The sequence below is a fragment of the Neolamprologus brichardi genome, chromosome 1 (genome assembly GCF_056152115.1).
Source record: "Neolamprologus brichardi isolate AB-2024 chromosome 1, ASM5615211v1, whole genome shotgun sequence".
Lineage (NCBI taxonomy): Eukaryota > Metazoa > Chordata > Actinopteri > Cichliformes > Cichlidae > Neolamprologus > Neolamprologus brichardi.
Window position 1 is genome coordinate 14,779,198 of NC_142104.1, and position 20,357 is coordinate 14,799,554.

General features: G+C 39.1%; 2 protein-coding genes across 2 annotated transcripts; one reads left to right on the top strand and one right to left on the bottom strand.

Annotated features, from left to right (window-relative positions):
- The first annotated feature begins 3,389 nt into the window (after window positions 1–3,389).
- adpgk2 (ADP-dependent glucokinase 2) lies at window positions 3,390–13,961 on the top strand. The gene is made up of 7 exons (XM_087835595.1): window positions 3,390–3,673; window positions 6,960–7,119; window positions 9,058–9,248; window positions 9,349–9,445; window positions 9,537–9,673; window positions 10,549–10,685; window positions 11,154–13,961. Exons 1-7 carry the CDS (start codon window positions 3,478–3,480, stop codon window positions 11,715–11,717), a joined length of 1,482 nt encoding a protein of 493 aa, XP_087691721.1. The 5' UTR covers window positions 3,390–3,477; the 3' UTR covers window positions 11,718–13,961.
- Window positions 13,962–15,324: 1,363 nt separating this feature from the next.
- drc8 (dynein regulatory complex subunit 8) lies at window positions 15,325–20,352 on the bottom strand. Its single transcript, XM_006779933.3, has 7 exons — window positions 20,117–20,352; window positions 19,829–19,919; window positions 17,600–17,672; window positions 17,313–17,389; window positions 16,785–16,827; window positions 16,596–16,662; window positions 15,325–15,722 (listed from the first exon to the last, which is right to left on the bottom strand). The coding sequence occupies exons 1-7, from the start codon at window positions 20,214–20,216 to the stop codon at window positions 15,604–15,606; spliced, it is 570 nt and encodes a 189-aa protein (XP_006779996.2). The 5' UTR covers window positions 20,217–20,352; the 3' UTR covers window positions 15,325–15,603.
- Between the last annotated feature and the right edge of the window lie 5 nt (window positions 20,353–20,357).

Below are 20,357 nucleotides of genomic sequence, written 5' to 3' on the forward strand. Positions count from 1 at the left end.
TGTCTTTTTGAAGTCAAGTTGTTGTCCTGCAACCCAGAGAGTTTAATTGTTAGTAGTGGATAGACTTTATCATTTAACATCAGGTGTATGTTAAGTTTTGCTGCTTTAACCTTGCTGGAAAATCTTCACGTGTTCATGAGTGTAAGCTGTTTCTTCATTGCGTGTATGTGCGTTTGTGGGTGGGTTATTTTAACTTTTTTCTCAAACAAGGCATTTCTCTAATTGTGTGTGTTTTTAATTTTGTTTCCCAAATTTTGATTTCCCACCTTAAATAACAGCATTCCATGTCTTCAGCCAGGAATTAGAGCTTGCTTGTGAGATTCAGGGACACATGGTGCCAAAAACAATTCAGTGAAAAACTTGCCTGAAAATTTCCAGTGATGGTAACCGATAACTGGAGGAGAAGATGTCCTTTAAGCTTCTTTTTCGGGTGGGGACAAAGTGATAGGTCAACCTGTAAAATTTTGAGCCAGAGCTTAGCATGTGTGTCGTCCCAATTTTATTAATCTATCCTTTTGCTGCTGTACTCAGGTCTCCTGGTTGAGAGAAATCCACCTGTATTAAGAGACTAAAACATTCATTTACTATTTTTCTTACAACATCCATTTAATTCATCCACCTAGATTTTACTCTCTCTCTTGGTGCATAGTTCACACAGTCAGGCAGTTGCCTTTTATGGGCATGCAAGTTTCCGGTCACTTACCCCCAGCAGCTGCGAAGCCGTCTCTCCCATATCAAAACTCAGCCAAACATCAAACATTCACCGTAGTCATTCAAAACTTTATTTATAATATTATAATCAGCAAAATCAGCGTTTTAATTACAGGCATGTATCATTATTTGCAAATTATACTTATAAAACTCAATAACACGCTAAACAGGAAGTCCTCTGTGGCCTTCACATCAGCCACCTCATTTGCATGTTCACACACTATCTAAAAATAGCTCGCAGCGCGCTGTCGTCACACACAGCCTCGTTTCACACTCAACTCTATATTATATTACAAAGACGTCTTATATTTACAATCACTCTCAGGCCTGAAAGTTTTAGCGCCTACACAATTTTGACAAATTTAAGATAACGGGTCCAACCGAAGAAAGTCCAACTTTTTTGTAATCAATTAACCAGTATCAGACTTTAACTGTATCTGGCCTCATCTCTAAAATCCCTAAGTCAATTTACAGTGCCCAAAAAAGCGCAGATAAGGAGACTCTAACTCCTAGCTTGTTCCAGGATGCCCTGTACCCCACAGTCAAGCCAACTGAACTAACCCTGTTCGCCGACAGGTCAAGGTCGCGCGTCCGCGGCCAGGAGGGAGCGTAACCTCCGGGCTATGCGCCTCTTAGTGGACTCTAACCACCGTTCTAACAAAATTTATAATACTTTTAAACAACAGACAACACCCAAAAACAAGAGTATGACTGAGGCAGATGCAACGTTATGGACAATGGAGACTCTAACTCGCAACATGACCAACACAGATGCAATCTTTAGACCAATGGAGACTCTAACTCCCAAACTGACCAATTCCCTATCCATCTACCTGAGACTCTAACTCAGTATTATTACCTTTACCTGAGACTCTAACTCAGTATTTTTACCTTTACCTGAGACTCTAACTCAGTATTTTTACCTTTACCTGAGACTCTAACTCAGTATTTTTACTTATAAGCTTATTTCAAGTTTCAAAACTCATGAGATTTTTCATCAAAATCAAAACAGACACCCACCGGCAACTTTTACTGAATAGACATTTAATTTCATCGTCCAATTCAGCACACTTCGGATCAAATCAACAGGCCTGTGCCTACCTCTTTTTTAAAGGCGCCTGTCCACTCAGTTCGATTGCCGGATAATGTCTGCCCGTCTGACCACCTCGGACCGTCCAAGCCTCCAAAACTTCCATCCCAATACCACAGGACGAGCCCCCAAAACTGTTACGGATTCAAATATTGGGAATGGATACAGGAGGAAAACCAAAATAACCACACTGGTCCGGCCGGGTCAAGTCAAACGATGATTTAATGAACACACGCGTGGGAGATGGACACCATACACAGACAGCATCAGATCTCCAAATGGTGGAGCCTTGATCAAACTCTTATAGCCTCTAGTGGCCCCCTCCTAATCATCAGAGCCTAAACATTCTTTCTCACACAGCGCCTAAGCTACGACCTTGGCTCCCTGTTTATCTGCTCCTGATGAAATGGGGCAGTATGCTCTGTTCTCTTCTAATCAGACAAATGAGACGATGACTTTCTGTGAACAGTATTTCTTATAACTCAGCAGTATAATGCATCATAAAACAATATCATTCATTCACAATAAATCAACAGTCTAATGTAATGCAAATCAGTTTACCAAATGTAATAATTATCACCTTCTTCTAGTTCAGGAGCATAATGCAAACTGAAACTACATAATAATTCACAATCTTTAATTAGGGGTCTAACATGGCATAAAATAATATCATAATCCCACAGGTGGCATGGCAAAAGTGTGGGTTTTTTTTTTTTTTTTTTTTTTTGTGTGTGTGTGTGTGTGTCTGGATTGAGAGTCACTAACCAACACAGCCCTGTTACTAACTTTACCAAAAGAATATGGATTCATTTCAATGTTTCCTTATGTGTATACATAAAACTACATTTAGCCTTCATTTTCAGTCCATTACTTTCCCCAACTTGGATCATTTTCTGAGGAAAAAAAACAACACTAGTACCAATTTGCAATCCTGTTGACATGCATATGAAACAAATATTGCATATATAAGTAAAAAGTATTAACATTTGTGGACCTGAATATTTATTTGTAATAATCTACAAACACAAATGATATATTTATCTATTCAACTTTGATATCATATGCAACTCTGCTATTCAAATTTTAACAATGGCACCATATAACTTTTTATAAAATAATTAAAAAAGTGTAATTTTGATTACTTAATTTTCTTGTCTCCATAACAGAAAATTATAAAATAAGGGATACATTATCCAATTCATGAAGCTTTTTAATAGATTTGGAAAAAAAACATATTTAGGATCGTTTTCGCCGCAATAATTGTGTAGTGAACTTTTAATCAAAGGTTAAACTATTAAACTGAAAAAAGACAAGCGAGCCACTTCCGCCTTGTCAGCAAAAACAAACCCTTCCACGTCCCTCCCCTCATTAGTTTTCCACGTAAGCGTTTCCCTTTTCCCAACTAAACAGCACCTCTTAAAACTTTGAAGCGACGAATTATTATTATTATTATTTTTTTTTTTTTTTGGGGGGTGGGGGGGGGGATATCTGTAAAAGAGACAAGAAAGGAGTTGAAGTGATTTTGCTTAGTATCGCAGAAAATCCACTGTTCGGTATCCGCCCCGTTAAGGTACATCCGGGACACTCGGGCGACCAAAACAGACAACCTAGAGCACAGCTTTTCAGCGGCGGCGCAGGGGGAGAGAGCGCTTGTACACAGAGCGAGAGAGCGAGCGATGGAGGCGGGAGGCAGGGTACCGTGGGTGAAATATGGGTCTGTTGTGTCCTTATTTGTGGTTGTGTTGGCCCTCTGGTTCCGGTCACCCCAGAATGCAGTGCTGGACGACCGACTGGACACAGTCCTTTCCTCCCTGCTCCGGGCTGAGCGGAAAGTGGGGATGAATAACGTCGCCAGACCCAGAGTAGCGATTGGTAAGTGTTACGAGCTAGCTAACGGTGGCTAGCCTAACCATAGACTGTATGAGTGCAACCTAATTTCAGGGGTTTGTGGATTAATGATCGATCAGGTAAACTGCGCCAGAATAACAGTAACATTAGTCACTGCCCGCATTCACTAACAGAAAATAAGTTGTTAACGCAGTGGATAATATTTGCCTCATATTTAATGTCAAACTTTAGTAAACTGAGAAAAGTACATTTAGGGGTTTCTTATGGAAATAAATAAGGTTGTGTGTTGAAGCCTGAATAGATGGTGCGGAGGGGGCAATAACCATGAAAGGTGGTCATCAGGTAAGATGATTAGTTCCAGCTTAGAAATAAAGTCTCAATGAGTGTGCTGCGGGTTTGGCGTTTGGCATATAAAGGAAAATATATTTAATTAAAATACAACTTTTCCACTTTCTTTTAAACAGAAGTGTGTGTTTTAGCTGTTTTCCTGTTTGGTGATTATCTTCCAGTAAGAATGCATCCAATGATTTCAACAATGATTTGAGCCAATTATGGCATTCACTTCAGTAATGTGTAGGGTGGGGCAGTATCTGTAGTTTAAGTAATATATACACTACTTAACTAGCAAAGGAAGCTTAATATTTTTTGGAGCTTAGGGTTTTTTTTCTGGATGAAAGATGGTTTGGGGAAATTATGAATATAATGACAACTCTGCGTGACATTAAGGAAGAGTGTTTGTGTTATCTTAAATAACAGATGTCTGTCCACTTTCCTGTTATTTTTGCCTTTTTATAATAAAGATATATTTAGAGTATTTATTTATTTATGCTTGAGTAAACAAACCCCACTTAGAAATAAATAGTTAAGATGTTTTGAACAGTCTTGTGAGTTTACCTGCCAGAAGTTTTATAAGCAGAAAAACCCTTGGTTGTACTTTGAACTTCTTATAAACAACTGTGCAGGCTCATGTGATGTAAGCTCTGGTATTCTTATAGTAATCCAGTGTTTTGTCTCTTGAGCAAGTCCTAAAACCTTGTGCTTTGGACCATCGCACAGACACTCAATAAGAATCAACTTGTCTGTCCAGCCTTTACCCAATAGGTTACCAATAAGCTTAGCAACAGTACAACCTGATGTAATTAAATGCGATTATAAGAAATTTCTGCCAAAAGATCAGAATCAGCCTTGTTGTTGCCTTGTTGTTGTTGCTGTTGCTGTTGTTGACTAGTTGCATGTGTTTGTGTGTCACATCAAATTAAAACAAACTATAAGTAAAAGCTTGTTTTCATGGTGCCAAAAGGGTTCATAAATAACCAGAAAAATAAACAACAAAATACTGGCAACATGTGCTGGAGTCTGTTATTTTGAGCACTCGTATCAGAGCAGAGTTAGCCACGAGGGGATGGATTAACATGTATTGCTATTAGTTGCTTAGTTGCAGCATTGAACACTGCAACATAAATAATGGCTTACTGCAACTTAACCTGAGCCCTGACCCAGAAACAGGTTTGACAAATGCTAACTCTAAATTCTGTCTTAATTAACTCTTGGGTTTTCAGCTCCAGAAATAGATGAAACTTCAACTAGTCCACTCAGTCATCAGTTACCCACTCTTGATTTTTCATAGACCGATAAATAGTTAAAAATGTGACCAAATATGACATTTTACATTTCTTAAATATAATTATTCAGCTGTAAACTGACTTTTGGATTTCCACAGCACAAGGAAGACAGATTTTTTGTTGATTTAGTGGTGCAAATCCTTTTCGGATATTGCAGCTTTTCAAACTGTTGCTCAACATCCAGTCTTTAGCCTGTTTTTAAAAGCTCACCTTAAACTGCATTTAGTCCCATTTAAGAAGTGGCGCAGACAACAACAGTAGCATCATTTATTCCAGCATGAGAAATTATTGATCTTTTTTTTTTTTTGGGCTTTTTTTCTTTTTTATGGCCTAAAGTGCAATAAAAGTTAGTTTTATTGTAACAGGGATTACAAAATGTGCAGTGCAAGTTAACTAACAATTGGGCAACTTCTTTATTTTATTCTGAGCTAATCCACAGTGCCCATTGATGTCCACTGTTATCCTTACATTCATGATTGATTTGATAAGAAGATTAACCAGCATTTAACTGTTTGTAAAGATGTAAACAGCTTTGACATTGACTGTAATAATGGGGGAAATGAAATGGTGTCATAGAGATGGTTCAGGTGCAGCATGAGGGAACATTCAGAGAGAAGCTCTGTTCAATAAAATATATAGGGAACAGGTTAGGTTAATTTGGCTCTGTTTCAGGAACAGTAAACTCACTCATCTCCTCTCAGGGTTAACAAACTCAGAGTTTCCACTAAACCTGCTTTCTGTGACAGGGTCCTGAAGGACTATAAAATGCACCATATTCATATTAACCTTATGACAGAAAATCTAACTGTATCCCAAAAAGTTCCTTTTATATTTTTTATATGAAGCTACAGCAGGAAAAAAAGATAGGGTTGCAAATTCAGACAAAGGAGTATGAGTAAAGTTTACGCCAGCGTCATGCAAAATTTATTCAAATCTTAAACAAGTTGCCTGCCTGCCTGAAGTGTTGGCCCCTGTTCAGACATGACCGGCATCTGTGAAGCTCAGAGCTTCTATATCTGTTGATGGGACATATGATCGATCCAGCAGCTGAAACTCTGACAGTGTGTCACTATTTCAGCTGTGATTGGAGATAAATGCAGCCGTACTGGACACAGCAGCTGCAGGTTGTGTGGATTTCTCACTATTTAGTATGTTTTGTTTTCTAAAATGCCCTGGAGCACAAAATTTTATATATGTAGCACATTTTGTTTCAGGCGGAAAAACACACGTACTTCATACGGCATATGCTATCACAGAAATCGTAGCATGGCACCATGTTTATAACGTAAAACTTCATCAATACAAAAAAGCAACAATGATATAGTAAAAAGGAAAATTATTATTGTTATTATAAACAGTGATAGAAAAAACAAAAAAACACTGGTTATAACCTGTAAAAGGAAGAGAAATGACACTGTCAAGCGTAGTCCAGTAACAATAGAAAAGGCCTAAAATTTAAAATGAATTCAACCTGCAACTAAACTCGAGGGCTAAGCAGGAATGTTGTCTAGTTTGCTTTTAAATGCTGATGAAGTTGGGGCACACCTTACATGATTTGAGAGGTTATTTTAGTGGCTTTGGAGCACAAAGGTAAAAGCAGTGTGACTAGTCATACCAGTGTTCTCCCTGTCCTGATTTCCAAATGAATATTGGCTCTTTGAGTTTCTTTCTCTCTTTTTCATCCACAGGTTTTGGAGGTTGTGTTGACCTGATAGTAGACAGTGTGTCACTGCTTAATAAAACAGGCATCCAGCCCACAGACCAGCCCCTGCATCATGACTACCTAGAAAATGTGGAGCAGCTGGCTCAGAGCTTTGCATATTTCTTTGCACCAGGAGCAGCTGCAGAGTAAGTGATGTCTGTGTGAAGATGAGCCCATTTAAAAGTAGAGGTCCAGCTCTGGAAGCAAATTCAGAGTACATACGCATAGATACACATGTATTTTGAATAAATAAAATTGTGGCTATTCAAATATTTGCAGTCCTATCGGTGCTCTGAGTTTTTTTTCTGAATTTTCCTTTTAATCCTAAACTGGAATTTGAGGTGTTTGTACTGAAAGTATACAGTTTTCTTTTTTTCATTTTTGCTGCTGTTCATGTTTGAAAAGGCTTTTGAAGTCTTGAGAATACATTTGAATTAATCTCCCTGATCATTGCTGACTGCTCGTGTTCTGGTGCCTGTGAGCTCTTGTTCATTGTCTAGAATAAAACACCCTAAGGGCAACAAGACTACAGAATCAGCAGGAACCCTCATAGAAAAAGAATGCGTGCTAACATAAATTAAGACTTTTCTGTTAGAGACAGAAACTGTCTTTTTTAACATTTAAACTTATTTCTCTGGTCCTTATACTGCCCGTTTTTGGGGATTGTAAGTTCTTAATGGCAGCCAAATGACTGAATGTATTTAGACTTTGTGTAAATACCATGCAGAGTAATTCTGAAGCATCTAATCTAAATAAATAAATGTCTAATAATATGTTCAAAGAACAAGATAAAATTGTTTTTTATCTGGATAAAGATGCTTATTTTGAAAGGGTGCTTTGTTATTACGCCTGTTTGTTCTACCTATCAGTGGAGATGTGCATTTAAAAAAATGTTTTAACAAGTATTTATATTTGTGACTTCAGGCTATAAGAAAGTTGCTGTGTGAGCGTTAACTGATAAGCAACAATGAGATGCAATTATCTGGCAACCAAGCCGAGTCCTCATGCTGTTTCATTCTGATATCCAGCATTCTGGCATCCTGAGGGTGATCATATTGTATGTTTAGTGAGAGTCCTACTGCACTTTTCTTTATGATCACCCCACTTTTAATGCTCAAAAGGATGGATATAGAAGTAATATATTTCAGCCTTTGTCTCCCACTGCTGCAATGCAGTGGGAGTACTGGGAGTCTAGGTGTTTAGAAAGAGAGAGGTGAAAAGGAAAAGATCCAGGTGGAAAGGATGTGCACTGTTTCAGAATTGTGAAGGATAGAGATAGAAATGTACTAATGACTGAAGAGAGTGTGAGGGCACCTTTGAAGAGGATGAAGAGAGGAAAGGCGGTTGGTCCAGATAAAACACTTGTGGAGGTATGGAGATGTCGAGTAGAGATGGCAGTGGAACAATACCAATTTTCAAGAACTTGGGCGATGTGTAAAGCTGTAGCAACTACAGAGGGATAAAGCCGGTGAGCCATACGATGAACCTATGAGAAAGAGTTGTTGAAACTGGTTTAAGATGGTGATGATCAGACAGCAGCAGTATCGTCTCATATTGACAGAGAGCACTGAAGATGTGATGTTTGAGGGTGTTGATGGAAAAGTATAGAGAAGGTCAGAATGGGTTTCTCTATGACTTTTGGGATGCCAAGAGACATATGTGACGGTAAATAGGCTGGTTCTTATATAGAGCTTTGCTAGCGCTGGAACAATCAAAGCACACTCATAAACACATTCATACTCCGATGAAATCATCGTAAATGGTAAATGGCCTGTATTTGTATAGTGCTTTACTAGTCCCTAAGGACCCCAAAGCGCTTTACACATCCAGTCATCCACCCATTCACACACTAGAGCACTAGATCGTAGAGCAACTTGGGGTTCAGTCTCTTAACCCAGGGTGGTGCAGGACATATCAATATGCAGGAAAGAAGTTAAGCGATCATATTAGTGGCAGATGCTGTTGTTTTGTTTTTTTCCTTCTGTGGAAAGTTAATTAAAAATGTAATTTTAAGCACCATAAATCACAGTAATGTCAGTTTTCATTTTCACAGTTTAAACCAAAGTTTTTTTCTTCTCCCGCAGGCGTTTTATGCTAAATGAAACCCTCTTTAGCGAGCTGGTCGAGGGGGCCCGTGACTTACCTGGAAACAGATGGTCAGTAGGCGGCAATGCTCCAGTAATGGCTAGTCGCATGGCAACCGAGGGATGTGATGTGTTGCTAGGGGGAACTTTCAGCACCGATTTTACTGATGTCCTGTCGCAGCACATTACAGGTACTTGAATTAACACAAACTGATGCATCCATTTTACTTTGAATGAAATATCCGTTTTGTCATTTTTATGTACTTTGTGATATTCCTTTTATCTCCTCAGTGGCAGGTAAAGTGATAGATGAGCCAGACATTCATCTGATTCTGGAGTATCCATCTGGTGCCCGCTGGGGGCGCTATACCTCACGTAGAGCCAATAGGTAGGTGTCATACAGATGCATCAGAAACGTGGAGTGTGTGTGTACACGGTGCTCTGAGGTGATAGTTGTTCACTTTGTTTGTGTTCTGTAGATACATCATTCACAGCGATGCCAATAACCCCTACCTGTCCTCTATGGAGGAGTTTGCTCAGAAACTTATAGACTTCAAACCTGACCTACTGGTGGTGGGAGGGCTCCAAATGATGGACAACTTCCCTTTCCAGTCAGGTAAGAAAGGTGTTCCCTTCTTTCTGATGCACAGTTGGGCTCGCTGACGTTGAACGTATTATCCTGGCTTAACGAAAGCAGTTTGAGGTTAGCGTTACTCTCTCATATCACCTGGAGAGTAAAATTCTACTAATTGTAGTTATCAAAAGGAAAGAGGTTTCACCTTAAATATGAACTCTGGACAAAGTTGGTAGATAATTTGGGTCATTGTCTGGAGTTGAGATTGTCAACTCTCACTGCTGGAAATGCTCAAATTTGTTTACACGAGGGTGGTGTCTGAGTAGAGCGTGCTAGAGGCAGGACACAAGATGGGCACTGGCTAGCTGTGTATCACTGTTACCTGGGGCTATTCTCACAGTGACGCAAATTGTTGAGGGTTTGTAATCAGGAGATCATGGATATATGATCCCATGCACCTTTGTCAGGTAGTGTCTATGAAAGCTCAGGGCTTTAAGCATAGTTAAGCATACTGACCAGTGACACTTGGACTTGGCTGGATTTTGGCCACATTTGGTGATAGCTGTATGTAAGAACTGACGTCAAAAGAAGAACAAAACACAGAGGTAGTATTATAGGCTGATAACCAGCTTCCCCCTCTGAGCCAGGCTGTTTGCACAGCAGATCAGCTGTGTGTTATTTGATCTGACAGTACCTTTGTCTTCTGGTCTGCTGTTTTTCCCCATGTCTCTGCTGTTTTTCCACTCTTTCATTACCCTTTTGTCTTTCCTGTTGAGTTGCTCCTTCCTTTAACGTCACTGTACCCTTTTGCTTCTCTTTGCTTTTTTTTTTTTTTTTTTTTTTTTTAACACCCTGCAATCTGCCTGACAGCGTCTACAACTCTTCTTTAATCTTCCACCTATTTTGGATCATTTCAGGTGAGAGAGAAGCCCTCCTCTCCCGCCTGGGACGCCTGCTTTCCTCCTCATCCCCTCAAATTGGAATTCATTTTGAAATGGCAAGTTTCGTGGAAGAGAGCATCATGGAAGACCTGCTCCACTACGTCATTCCCTATGTATGTTTGACTGATCAATGAGCAAAATGATATCACCAACACTGAAGAAGTAAAATGTTTATATACAGAAACAGAATGAGTCAGCTTTGTGAAAATAGATGGATGCCAGGAAGATTTGCTTAGTTAAACTCAAAGCAAAGCAGGCTGACTCAGTAGGAGCGGTATTTGCTTTCCAGTTTTGCATAATTATATTTTGAAGAAATGCGATGTAAAGCCATGTTCTGCTGCTTTCAAAGGTGCAAATTTTGCCCCATAATCAAACCTCTTCAATACTGTAAACACATAATGAATATTGTTGTGGCTAGACCTCGAAGCCATGGTTTTCTTTGTGCAGTCAACACAAAGGCTGTAGTTTATTCCACTCAGCATAACAAAGCAGCCAACACACATGTGCAGACCTGATGAAAATGTAAAAGTAGTAAAAAGTAAAAATGGTTTAAACGAGTTACCTTAATTCTGCTTTTTCAGGCAGACTCTTTGGGGATGAATGAGCAGGAACTTCCAAACCTTCTTAGCTCGCTCAAAGGATCCAACATCACCGTATTGTCAGACCCAAACCCTCGTGTAGCTACTGTTCTTGACCAGATGAGGGAGGTCTATCGCATTTTGAACCAGCGCGACAAGGAAGCCAGTGCAGAAAGTCGGGCAAATGGTGCCCGAGCTACAGGCAAACCACTGACCCGACTCCATGTCCACACCCTGGCCTTTCAAGCCATGATTGTGAGTCGTGGCTCCAAGTGGAAGAACACCATGTCAGCCACTGCCAAAGCTTCACTCACAGCTAACCGCCACGTCTGTGGCTCTAATGACATTGATACCAACAAGGCGAGGCTCATAATGGACGACTCTTTCTCCGTTAGCCGACAGGAGGGAAGCCAGCGTATCCCTTTACAGGAGACCAGGCCTGTCAGCTGTTGGAGTGAAGAGGACTATGAGATCTGTGTAGCACCAGTGCTGGTGTGCACTGAGGTTTATCAGACTGCAGGTGGAGGGGACAACGTCTCAGCTGCTGGCCTGGTTCTGCAAATCTAGAGAAGGACAGACACCAAGTGGTCTGTCTGTGTGTATGTTTGTGTGTGTGTGTCGTGCTGATCAGATGTTAGTGAACCGCGTGACTCTGGAAACTTGATCTAGGTGTGATGCACACTAGCCTTCAGAAACTGACGCAGGTATCAGGCTGATGAGTCCTCCTTTGTGTCTCACAGCCTGAGGTGCACATTAAGGAAAATTGTTATCCTTCATAGTTGGAGTCAGATGATGGAGAACAGTGGTTATCTATCAGGTTAGGCCTTCAAATGTTTGATTTTTGAAAACGATACAAAGAAAAGGCAATCAAAAATTATACTTAAGTAATTAAGTGAAATATCTGCTAACTAGACTTATTGTAGTTTATCAGTTAGGTTAAACCATCACTGATTTAATCTCTCCTTGTCTTTTTCTGTGTGTGAAACCCATGCACATCACCTCAATTGGATTTTTCTTTTTTTTTTTAAACAAAATCAGTCCTGCTGTTTCTTACTTGGATTTCCATGTCAACTCATCCATCATCTGACTCCATTGATTTTAAATCAGCTGCCCTCTATTTATCCAATGCCTTACAAGAAGATGTTCAGTCAATATGAGATAAAGAGGAACGAGGTATGGATAAAGTCAGATACCAAACTGTAGGTTGTGGAAGGTTTTAAGTTTCTTTTTAAATAGTACAGCATTTTTAGTAGCCTTTTTAATTGTTTTGCACAACTTCTGCTGAAGGATAAAATCCTCCTTAAGTCATGTAAATGCAGGGCTTCACTATGCAGAAAACAGATTCAGAAGAATCAGAAGTAGGTGGATCTTGTCAACTACTTGAATTCTACAACTCAGACCAGTGAACAAGCTTTAGACTTCACCTGCCTTTGTGCAATACACATTTTCAGATGAACCTGAACCTACCTATGACTGAAAATATCTGAAGCATTTTAATGAAAAAATACAATGTTTTTTGAAACTAGGACCAAATTTGCAGTCCTTTGGTATAGTAGGGATAAAATATATATATTGACCGCTAAATAGCTGCAAAGTAATCCCAGGTGCAGGTTTAAAGACACCAAAATGTTCTTTTAATGGCGGGCTATCCTTCCTCTTCCCTCTCCTATCGCATTAAAAAGGCAAAGAAAGCCCCTGTTCCTCCCTGTGTATGTGAAAAGTATGCTTAGTGGTTTGGGTGTGTTTGTGTGTGGATTGTCATTCCTCTGTGGTTCCGTTGCAGTGCAATAATGCAAAATCAATGTTAAGAGACCACTTTTGGTAGCTGCATATGATGTCAAAAATCTTCCTCTCTACCTCCATGCTCTGATTTTCCTTTCCTTTTCCCATCTCCTGTCTCTCTTCTGTTATTTCATCATACCTGGTTTACATCCTCTTTCTAATTATTTTTTGTTCGTTTTTTATGGCTCTTTAAAGACCAAATAACCAGTGTGGACTATCTTAGTCAATGTTGTTGCAACAGTGAAGTTCCTGACATGTGTGTCACGTGATATGACTGAATATAGTGGAACACTTGTTATTTAAAGGGGCATTAACAATCTACTTGAATCCATGCTGTTGCGCATCATGAATACCCCCATTGTCTGGAATACTGGACCACTCAAATCATATTTTCTTCATGTTGTCTTTGCTTCACGTATTGGATTTAGAGTCAAGATATTAATCCCTGTTACTTTAAACCCCCACTGAGATGATCTTTTGGTGAAAGGGGGGCCCAGCCTCTCCACGATCACCTTCTGGGATTGGAGTCTCTTACACTCAAACCTGTATTTACTGATGCAGCTGGAGTTAACTGGGATCATAGCCAGCTATTTTTTTTTTTTTCCACACACACACACACACACACACACACACACACACACACACACACACACACACTCCTTCCACAGATCCACCTTCACTTTCACAGGTAAACTTCAACATGCAAGTGGACTTTTTGTCATTCTTGATTAATCTATTTGTTCGTTTATCAATTTTACCAAACATGCTTTGCTTTTTTTTCTTCTTTTTTTTTTCTTTTTTTTTTTTTTAAAAGAGGAACACATTTATTTTGTTACAGAGTGTGAGATCAAGAAAAAAGGGAAATGTAGAGATCAGGATATCCCTTTAAATCTTTTCTCTGTATCACGGCTGTACTGATTTAATGGTGTTTTGTTATTGATTGATTGACCGAAAGATAATGAGCCTTATTCTGTTTTTACATTTGGGGTTTAGCAAAAAGGGAACCTTTAATACAGACTTTTTCTATCACTATAGGCTGATCTTTCCTTATGTCTTAAAGAGTAACGGGTTGTTTTTACTGTGAATGGAAACCATAGCATGTGTTCATGCTCACATAGTGAAGTGGTTGTTTTCACCACCGCATTGCTTATCTAACCTCTAGATAAGTCGTGTCATCCATGTTTCAATGTTGTGTTTAACTATTTCATGCATGTTTGACTATTTGATGCAGAATCGCCTGATAAAATGCTGATTAAGCAATCATTGATTTGTCATTTATTGAAAATGTTCACAATCATTTTGGCTGCAAACTACATTTTAGACAAGAAGATAATCTACTTCTTTCTTTTAAAAAAAATCAATTCTAAGAACAAAGTCAGAAGTTATTTTAGACACTAGTTAAAAAATACTGTTGGATGTAACATCACAGCTTCTTTGTCACAACATAATTCACTGTGATGAAGGTTGTTTCCTCTCTTCCCACATTTAACACATTTCATTTCATTTGGTATTTAAACATTATGCTTTCATATTTTGTCCACTGGCTGCACCAACAGGCCCACATTTAAACAGCAGGCAAGTTTAGCATGGATCCATCCTGCCTGGTACCAAAGGTTTAGGGTGGTGCTGGTGGTGCAATGATGTGGAGGATATTTTCTTGGCACTCTCTGGGCCTCTTGGTCCTAACTGAGCATCATTTAAACTCCACAGACAACCTTTATGACTACAGCGTACCTGATGGCTGTTTCAGCAGGATAACGTATGTCACAAAGCTCAAATCATTTCAGTTCTCTAATTTCTTGAACATGACCACAAGTTCACTGTACTCAAATAGCTTCCCCAGTCACCAGATCTCAGTCCGACAGAGAACCTTTGGCATGTGGTGAAACAGAAGAATCACATCATGGATGTGCTGCCAACAAATCTGCAGCAACTGTGTTATGCTATCATATCAATATGCCCAAATCTCTGAGGAATGTTACTAGTAATTTAATGAATCTATGCCACAAACAAGGCAGTTCTGAAAGCAAAACAAAGTCCAACCCAATAACTACAAGGTTTCTGTCTATGAACAAATGATTAAAAATGAATGTTGTCCATGCAAAAGAAGTGTTGCATACTTGCAGTCCACTGCAGAGATGGTGAGGAGCCTGTGCTATTTTTATAACACAGCATGTTCCCTCACCCTCTATTTTGGGCGCACGTTCTGAAAGCAGCAAGCCTTCAGCTTTCTTAAATACAGCTTCTTCAGCTGTAGCTCATTTCTGTAACTCCAGATTACCTCAGAAAAACATTTGAATAGCACCAGTGGTACCATGATTGAAACCCAACATAAGCCATTTTGGTGATTGTTTTTTACATTCACAGAAACTGGAGTGCATCACACCAGTAATTTCATACTGTACTGGACTTTCCTTTAATGTCAAACTGGAGAAACATTTCTTAAATAAGGAACGAGGGCTTGAGCAGGCAAACTCTTATGGTATTCTTATCTGAATCCAGTTGAAGTATGCACATTTAATTTCTTTATCACAACAGACATAAAGATTATATTGTATAACAGTTTTGGTGACATACAGACTGCCTACATACATTTCATTTGGCATTTGTACATTATGTTTTCATACTTGGCTGCACCAACAGGCTGATTAAGCAATCTTTGTTTTGCTGCCTACATTTTACGCTCTAGAGTCAGATGTGGGATAACATCTTTATAATAGATATGTTTATTCTCTTCGTCAGTGAACGCTGTCAGCATCTCATCCATCTCCTCCTGAGTGAATGGCTCACCTGATATGATATGGAGAAAAATCAAGTCACAAACGTGCTGATCTACCTGAGAAAAAAGAGATGTTTGTTCCAATCTACACACAAACACCAAGCAATCTGAACACATAAAATTATTTTACAATTGTGTACATCAAAACTGGTATAAATAATTCAACTTAACAAATTCAAACAATCCGTGCATATCAAGTGATCTGTACACACGCAATTAACATTGTGTAAGTAAAAGTAAATGGAATGCCAATTATTTTTAAGCAAACACAGGAAGCCATGGACCGATCTATTGTATTTACTGTGAAGTACACACAAATTGTTGCCTACATTGATTCAGTTTTATTCATATAGCACCAAATTACAACAGCAGTCACCTAAAGGTGCTATATATTGTAATGCAGAGGCCCCAGAATGATACGCAGAAAACCCCAATAATCAAATAACCCCCTTTAAGCAAGGACTTGTTGACGGTGGGAAGGAAAAACTCCCTTTTAACAGGAAGAAAGCTCTGGCAGAACCAGACTCAACTCACATAGTGAGTGAAGCATTGCAGCGTAATTAAGGGGCACCTGATCCAGCCCTAACTATAAGCTTTAGCAAAAAGGAAAGTTTTAAGCCTAATCTTAAAAGTAGAGAGGGTGTCTGTCTTCCAAATCCAAACTGGGAGCTGGTTCCACAGAAGATGTTCCTGAAGTCTGAAGGCTCTGTCTCTCATTCTACTATTAACATTATCACTTCAATAATTATCACATTTGTAAAGCTGATTTTTCGCTTGCAGATCACATCATTTCTCAAATACAGTAAGAAATCGCCATTGCTGTTGTCACTGTGTCATTGTAATCTACTTCTAATTGCACACAAAAACAAAACCCTCAGTTTTACCTTCCTTTGTCATGTAATCTGTCAGCTCCTCAGGCTCAAGGTATCCCCTCTTTTCTTTGTCTAGAACCTGCAAACAGAGTGTCAGCGCCTTTGTGTTTTAGCAAATATCACATGCCTATACTGCCAGACTAGCGTCCCTATGCAAAAAGTGGACAATATGAGGAACAAGGAAACAGCAGGAGATTTCACCTCAAAGGCCTGAAGCAGAAGCTCATCAGAGATGGGAGGGAACCTAACAGACAATAGCACAGCAGTAATGAAATGATGACAAGCCAAATACTGCAAACAGTGAGTTTAATGTCCAAATCATTACATCAGTGATGAAGCACTGGCTGTTCTTTGCTTGTTTGTTTAAGAGTTTAAGGCTAACACTGGTCTGAAGCTAAACTTCAGCAGCTTCAGGCACAGAAAAGCTCACGTGTAAAAGCAAGCGATATAAATGATTTAAACAAGGCTGACATGTAGTATTTCCTGAGTGGTGAACAAACCTGACCTGAAACACCAGTGATCAAAAATAGAGTACTGAGGTTTACACAATGTTTACCAGACTGATCACAAAACTCATAGTAATGAAATGCATTCATGTGTGCCTTCAGTATAAGAGAAAAATACATTGTATAATAGATAATTTGATTTAACTTAACTCCTATTTGCATCTCAGCCTTCTTTTCATACACAGAAATTTCTTTATACAATGATATAACTGAACTGTCTTACTTGTCCTCCAGTAGCACTTTAGTCATGGCTGGGAGGAATCTGTCCCAGTGGATATATCCTGAGCGCTCATCTTCCACCTGGTTGCACAGGAATAGGCTGTTGGGGTTTGCTTTGAATTTTCTAACAAAAACAATGCTTCTAATGTTACCCAGGATTTTATAACAGTCACATAATGGCACAGGAGATTCTGTAACATTACTGAAATGCACAATGTCAGAACCCTGTTTGCACATCCCATTACTGATCTTCCAAAACAGAACCAGACTACGGGAGCATGCTGTACTGACCTCAGATGTGAACGTCTGTAGGTCTGCCTGAGTGGGAAAGAAACCTAGTGAATAGAAGATGGTGCCAATCTCCCTAGAAAACAATGACAAAAAGTGCATTAAAAGTATTTAAAAGGACAGTTTCAGTTAGTTTCACTAATTCCTGTGTGCTAGGAACCATCTCACCGCAATGTCCTACTAAAGCCCACTCAGCCAGTGGAAAGCCTTGAGACAAACCACAAACTTTATTTCTCATAGCCAGTGTCCAAATAACCCACTTCAACCAAACAATTTACCGGTGGAAACCGCTGCATAATCTCAACTGCACAGCATTTTGTATGTCTTGAGACTGAGTCCCACATTTTCATTGCCTCTAATATTCAGAAGTCCACACTGCAGGATGGACACCTATGCTATATCTAACCGGGAAACTCACAAGTTATGTAGATCTCAGCAAATGTGATGGACATAAAACAAAGAAAAGGAAGTGTGGCTACAATAAAGACTGGAATCCTGGCTCCAGGTGTAGTCAGCTCTCAGAGATTGGGCCACTTGACTTTCAGGTTCATGTTATTTATGTAGAAATGAAGTTAGAAACGCAAATACTTGTTTTTGTCAAACTACATGCCAAATATCTAACCTAAATAATTTGTTTTTCCCTGGACAGACCAACAATTTTAGATTAGCAAAATGTCCTAAACTGTCCAAGTCCACGTTTAGTTTGTCAGACTGTATAAAAGATATACAGACTATTTATATACAGCCATCGACTTGGATCTGGTTACCTTAGCAGGGAGGACACATTGTGTGCAGTTTCCACTCTATTTAAAACCTCCAGTGAGAAATTCAAAAACTTACAGACAGGAAACCTACTGAGAGCAGATTTAAATAAACAGCTGTGTTTCGACCTTTCTGCATCTGCATAAGTTAGTAAAAAAAAACCCTAGGAATTAAAGCTGCTGTGACCTCTAATAATGCTAATTTAAAAATATTCTACTCTACCATTTAGTATAATTTTTCATAGAAATCACACACTTGGCTTAGAAAACATGCTGCACTGTCGCTGAAAAGAAAGGACATGCACATTTGTTTGCCAGATGTTTTCATCTGTGTGGCTGATTAGAGCTCCTCAGGTTGCACAAAGCTCTGGTGAGATTTTAAGAATATTTCTTGTAGCCATTTATTGAAACATGTACATTAATAAGTGGAAATAAAGACATTGTGTAATTCTCTCTTGAAAGTCAGTGTTAGTATGACCATTTTCATTCTTCAGCCTGAGTTCTCTGTGGCAAGCGTTCTTGTAATTTTGTAATTCTGTAGTCTTCAGAAATAGTTCTCCAGGCAGACAGTGTTTCATTTTGTGTTTTTCTATCCAGGTATGCTGTTACTGCATCGGCTGTGTTTGGGGTCAGACTCGTTGATGAAAAATGGGACCTCTTACCGATCAGATGTTATTCCATGGTGAATCAAAATCTGTCAGTACTTTTCTTTATTCATAATTTCAGGAATTTTGAATAAATTCACCAACACCCCTGACTGAAATGCAGCTGTACCTTGCTTATTTTTGCCACCGATGTTGGGCCCAGTTCTTGCAAAAACATCAAAAACATCTATGGCACTTCTGTTTTCAAAATAAAATGAAGATCCCTGTATTTTCATGGCAAGGTTATGTGCAAACAGTTTTTGTGTAATTTGGCATAGCTCATCCTTTTCTTTCTGTTTACCTTCATTAACCTTTGGGAATCACCTTGTTGGTGCAAAAATACTATTTTATGCCTTTCAAATGTATTATCTTTGGAGTTTTTTGCTGATTCAACTAAAGAAATGGGAAAAAATTATGTATTTTTGCAACAGTCTGCTAATAAAAGGTGACCAGTAAATTTTAAAACAGGTTCTTTGCTGAATTGTTTTGAGTTTTCTGAGTTCTTTGGTGTTGACACAACACTGGTTCTTGTCCCCTGAGGGAGGTGTCTTGTTTATGCTAAAGGAAAGTGTTAAGTGGGGTGGCAAAAAAAGTGCAACACTGGAATAAAAATGAAAGAGCTATTGCTAAAAATTACAATAAAATCTGGCTCCTTGGTAACAAAATGCAAATAATTGAGGGGTGGCTCAAGATTTTCTCACAAGACTGCATCTTGTGCACTTGTTAAAACGTTTAAGGTCCTTTGGATCTTCATAGTCATTAGCTTCATAGTACCTATTAAGTATCTTTACAGTAATAAAGTAAGTGGCTTGTCTTGTTTTACCCACTTGATATCCACTGTGTTGTCAGACTTTGTGTCAAACGCTTGAAAAGCGCCTTTGAGCTTCTTGAGGACCTTGGTATTAAGCACGGTGGCCTCTGGCAGACAAAATTAAGAAAACATAGTGAAGCATTAGCTTAGCTGGCTTAGTTCTGGAGAAAATAATGACAATATTCATCAAAGATCAGCCACTATGACGGGTCACCACAGAGTTTCAGCTAGACTGAAACTTTCACTGTGGTCTCAATATTTTCAATTTGTAAACAAACTGTAAATGAAAGTAACTATTACCAACCTGCACTTTTGCTGTTCTCTGCCATGTTTGTCCGGTCGCCTTTCTGTTGCCCAGCAACCGTATGGCAGGACACCAATTCAACGCCTCTGACGTTTGCCATCTTTTTGTCGCCAGAAACCCTTCATTGTCGAATTACACAGAGCTACTAATAACACGATATTAATTAGTTAATTTATTTTTTTCCGTCTTGCTGAAGAAGTCGTTCGATTAAAAAAAAAAGAGCCTTCCAACAACGTGACCC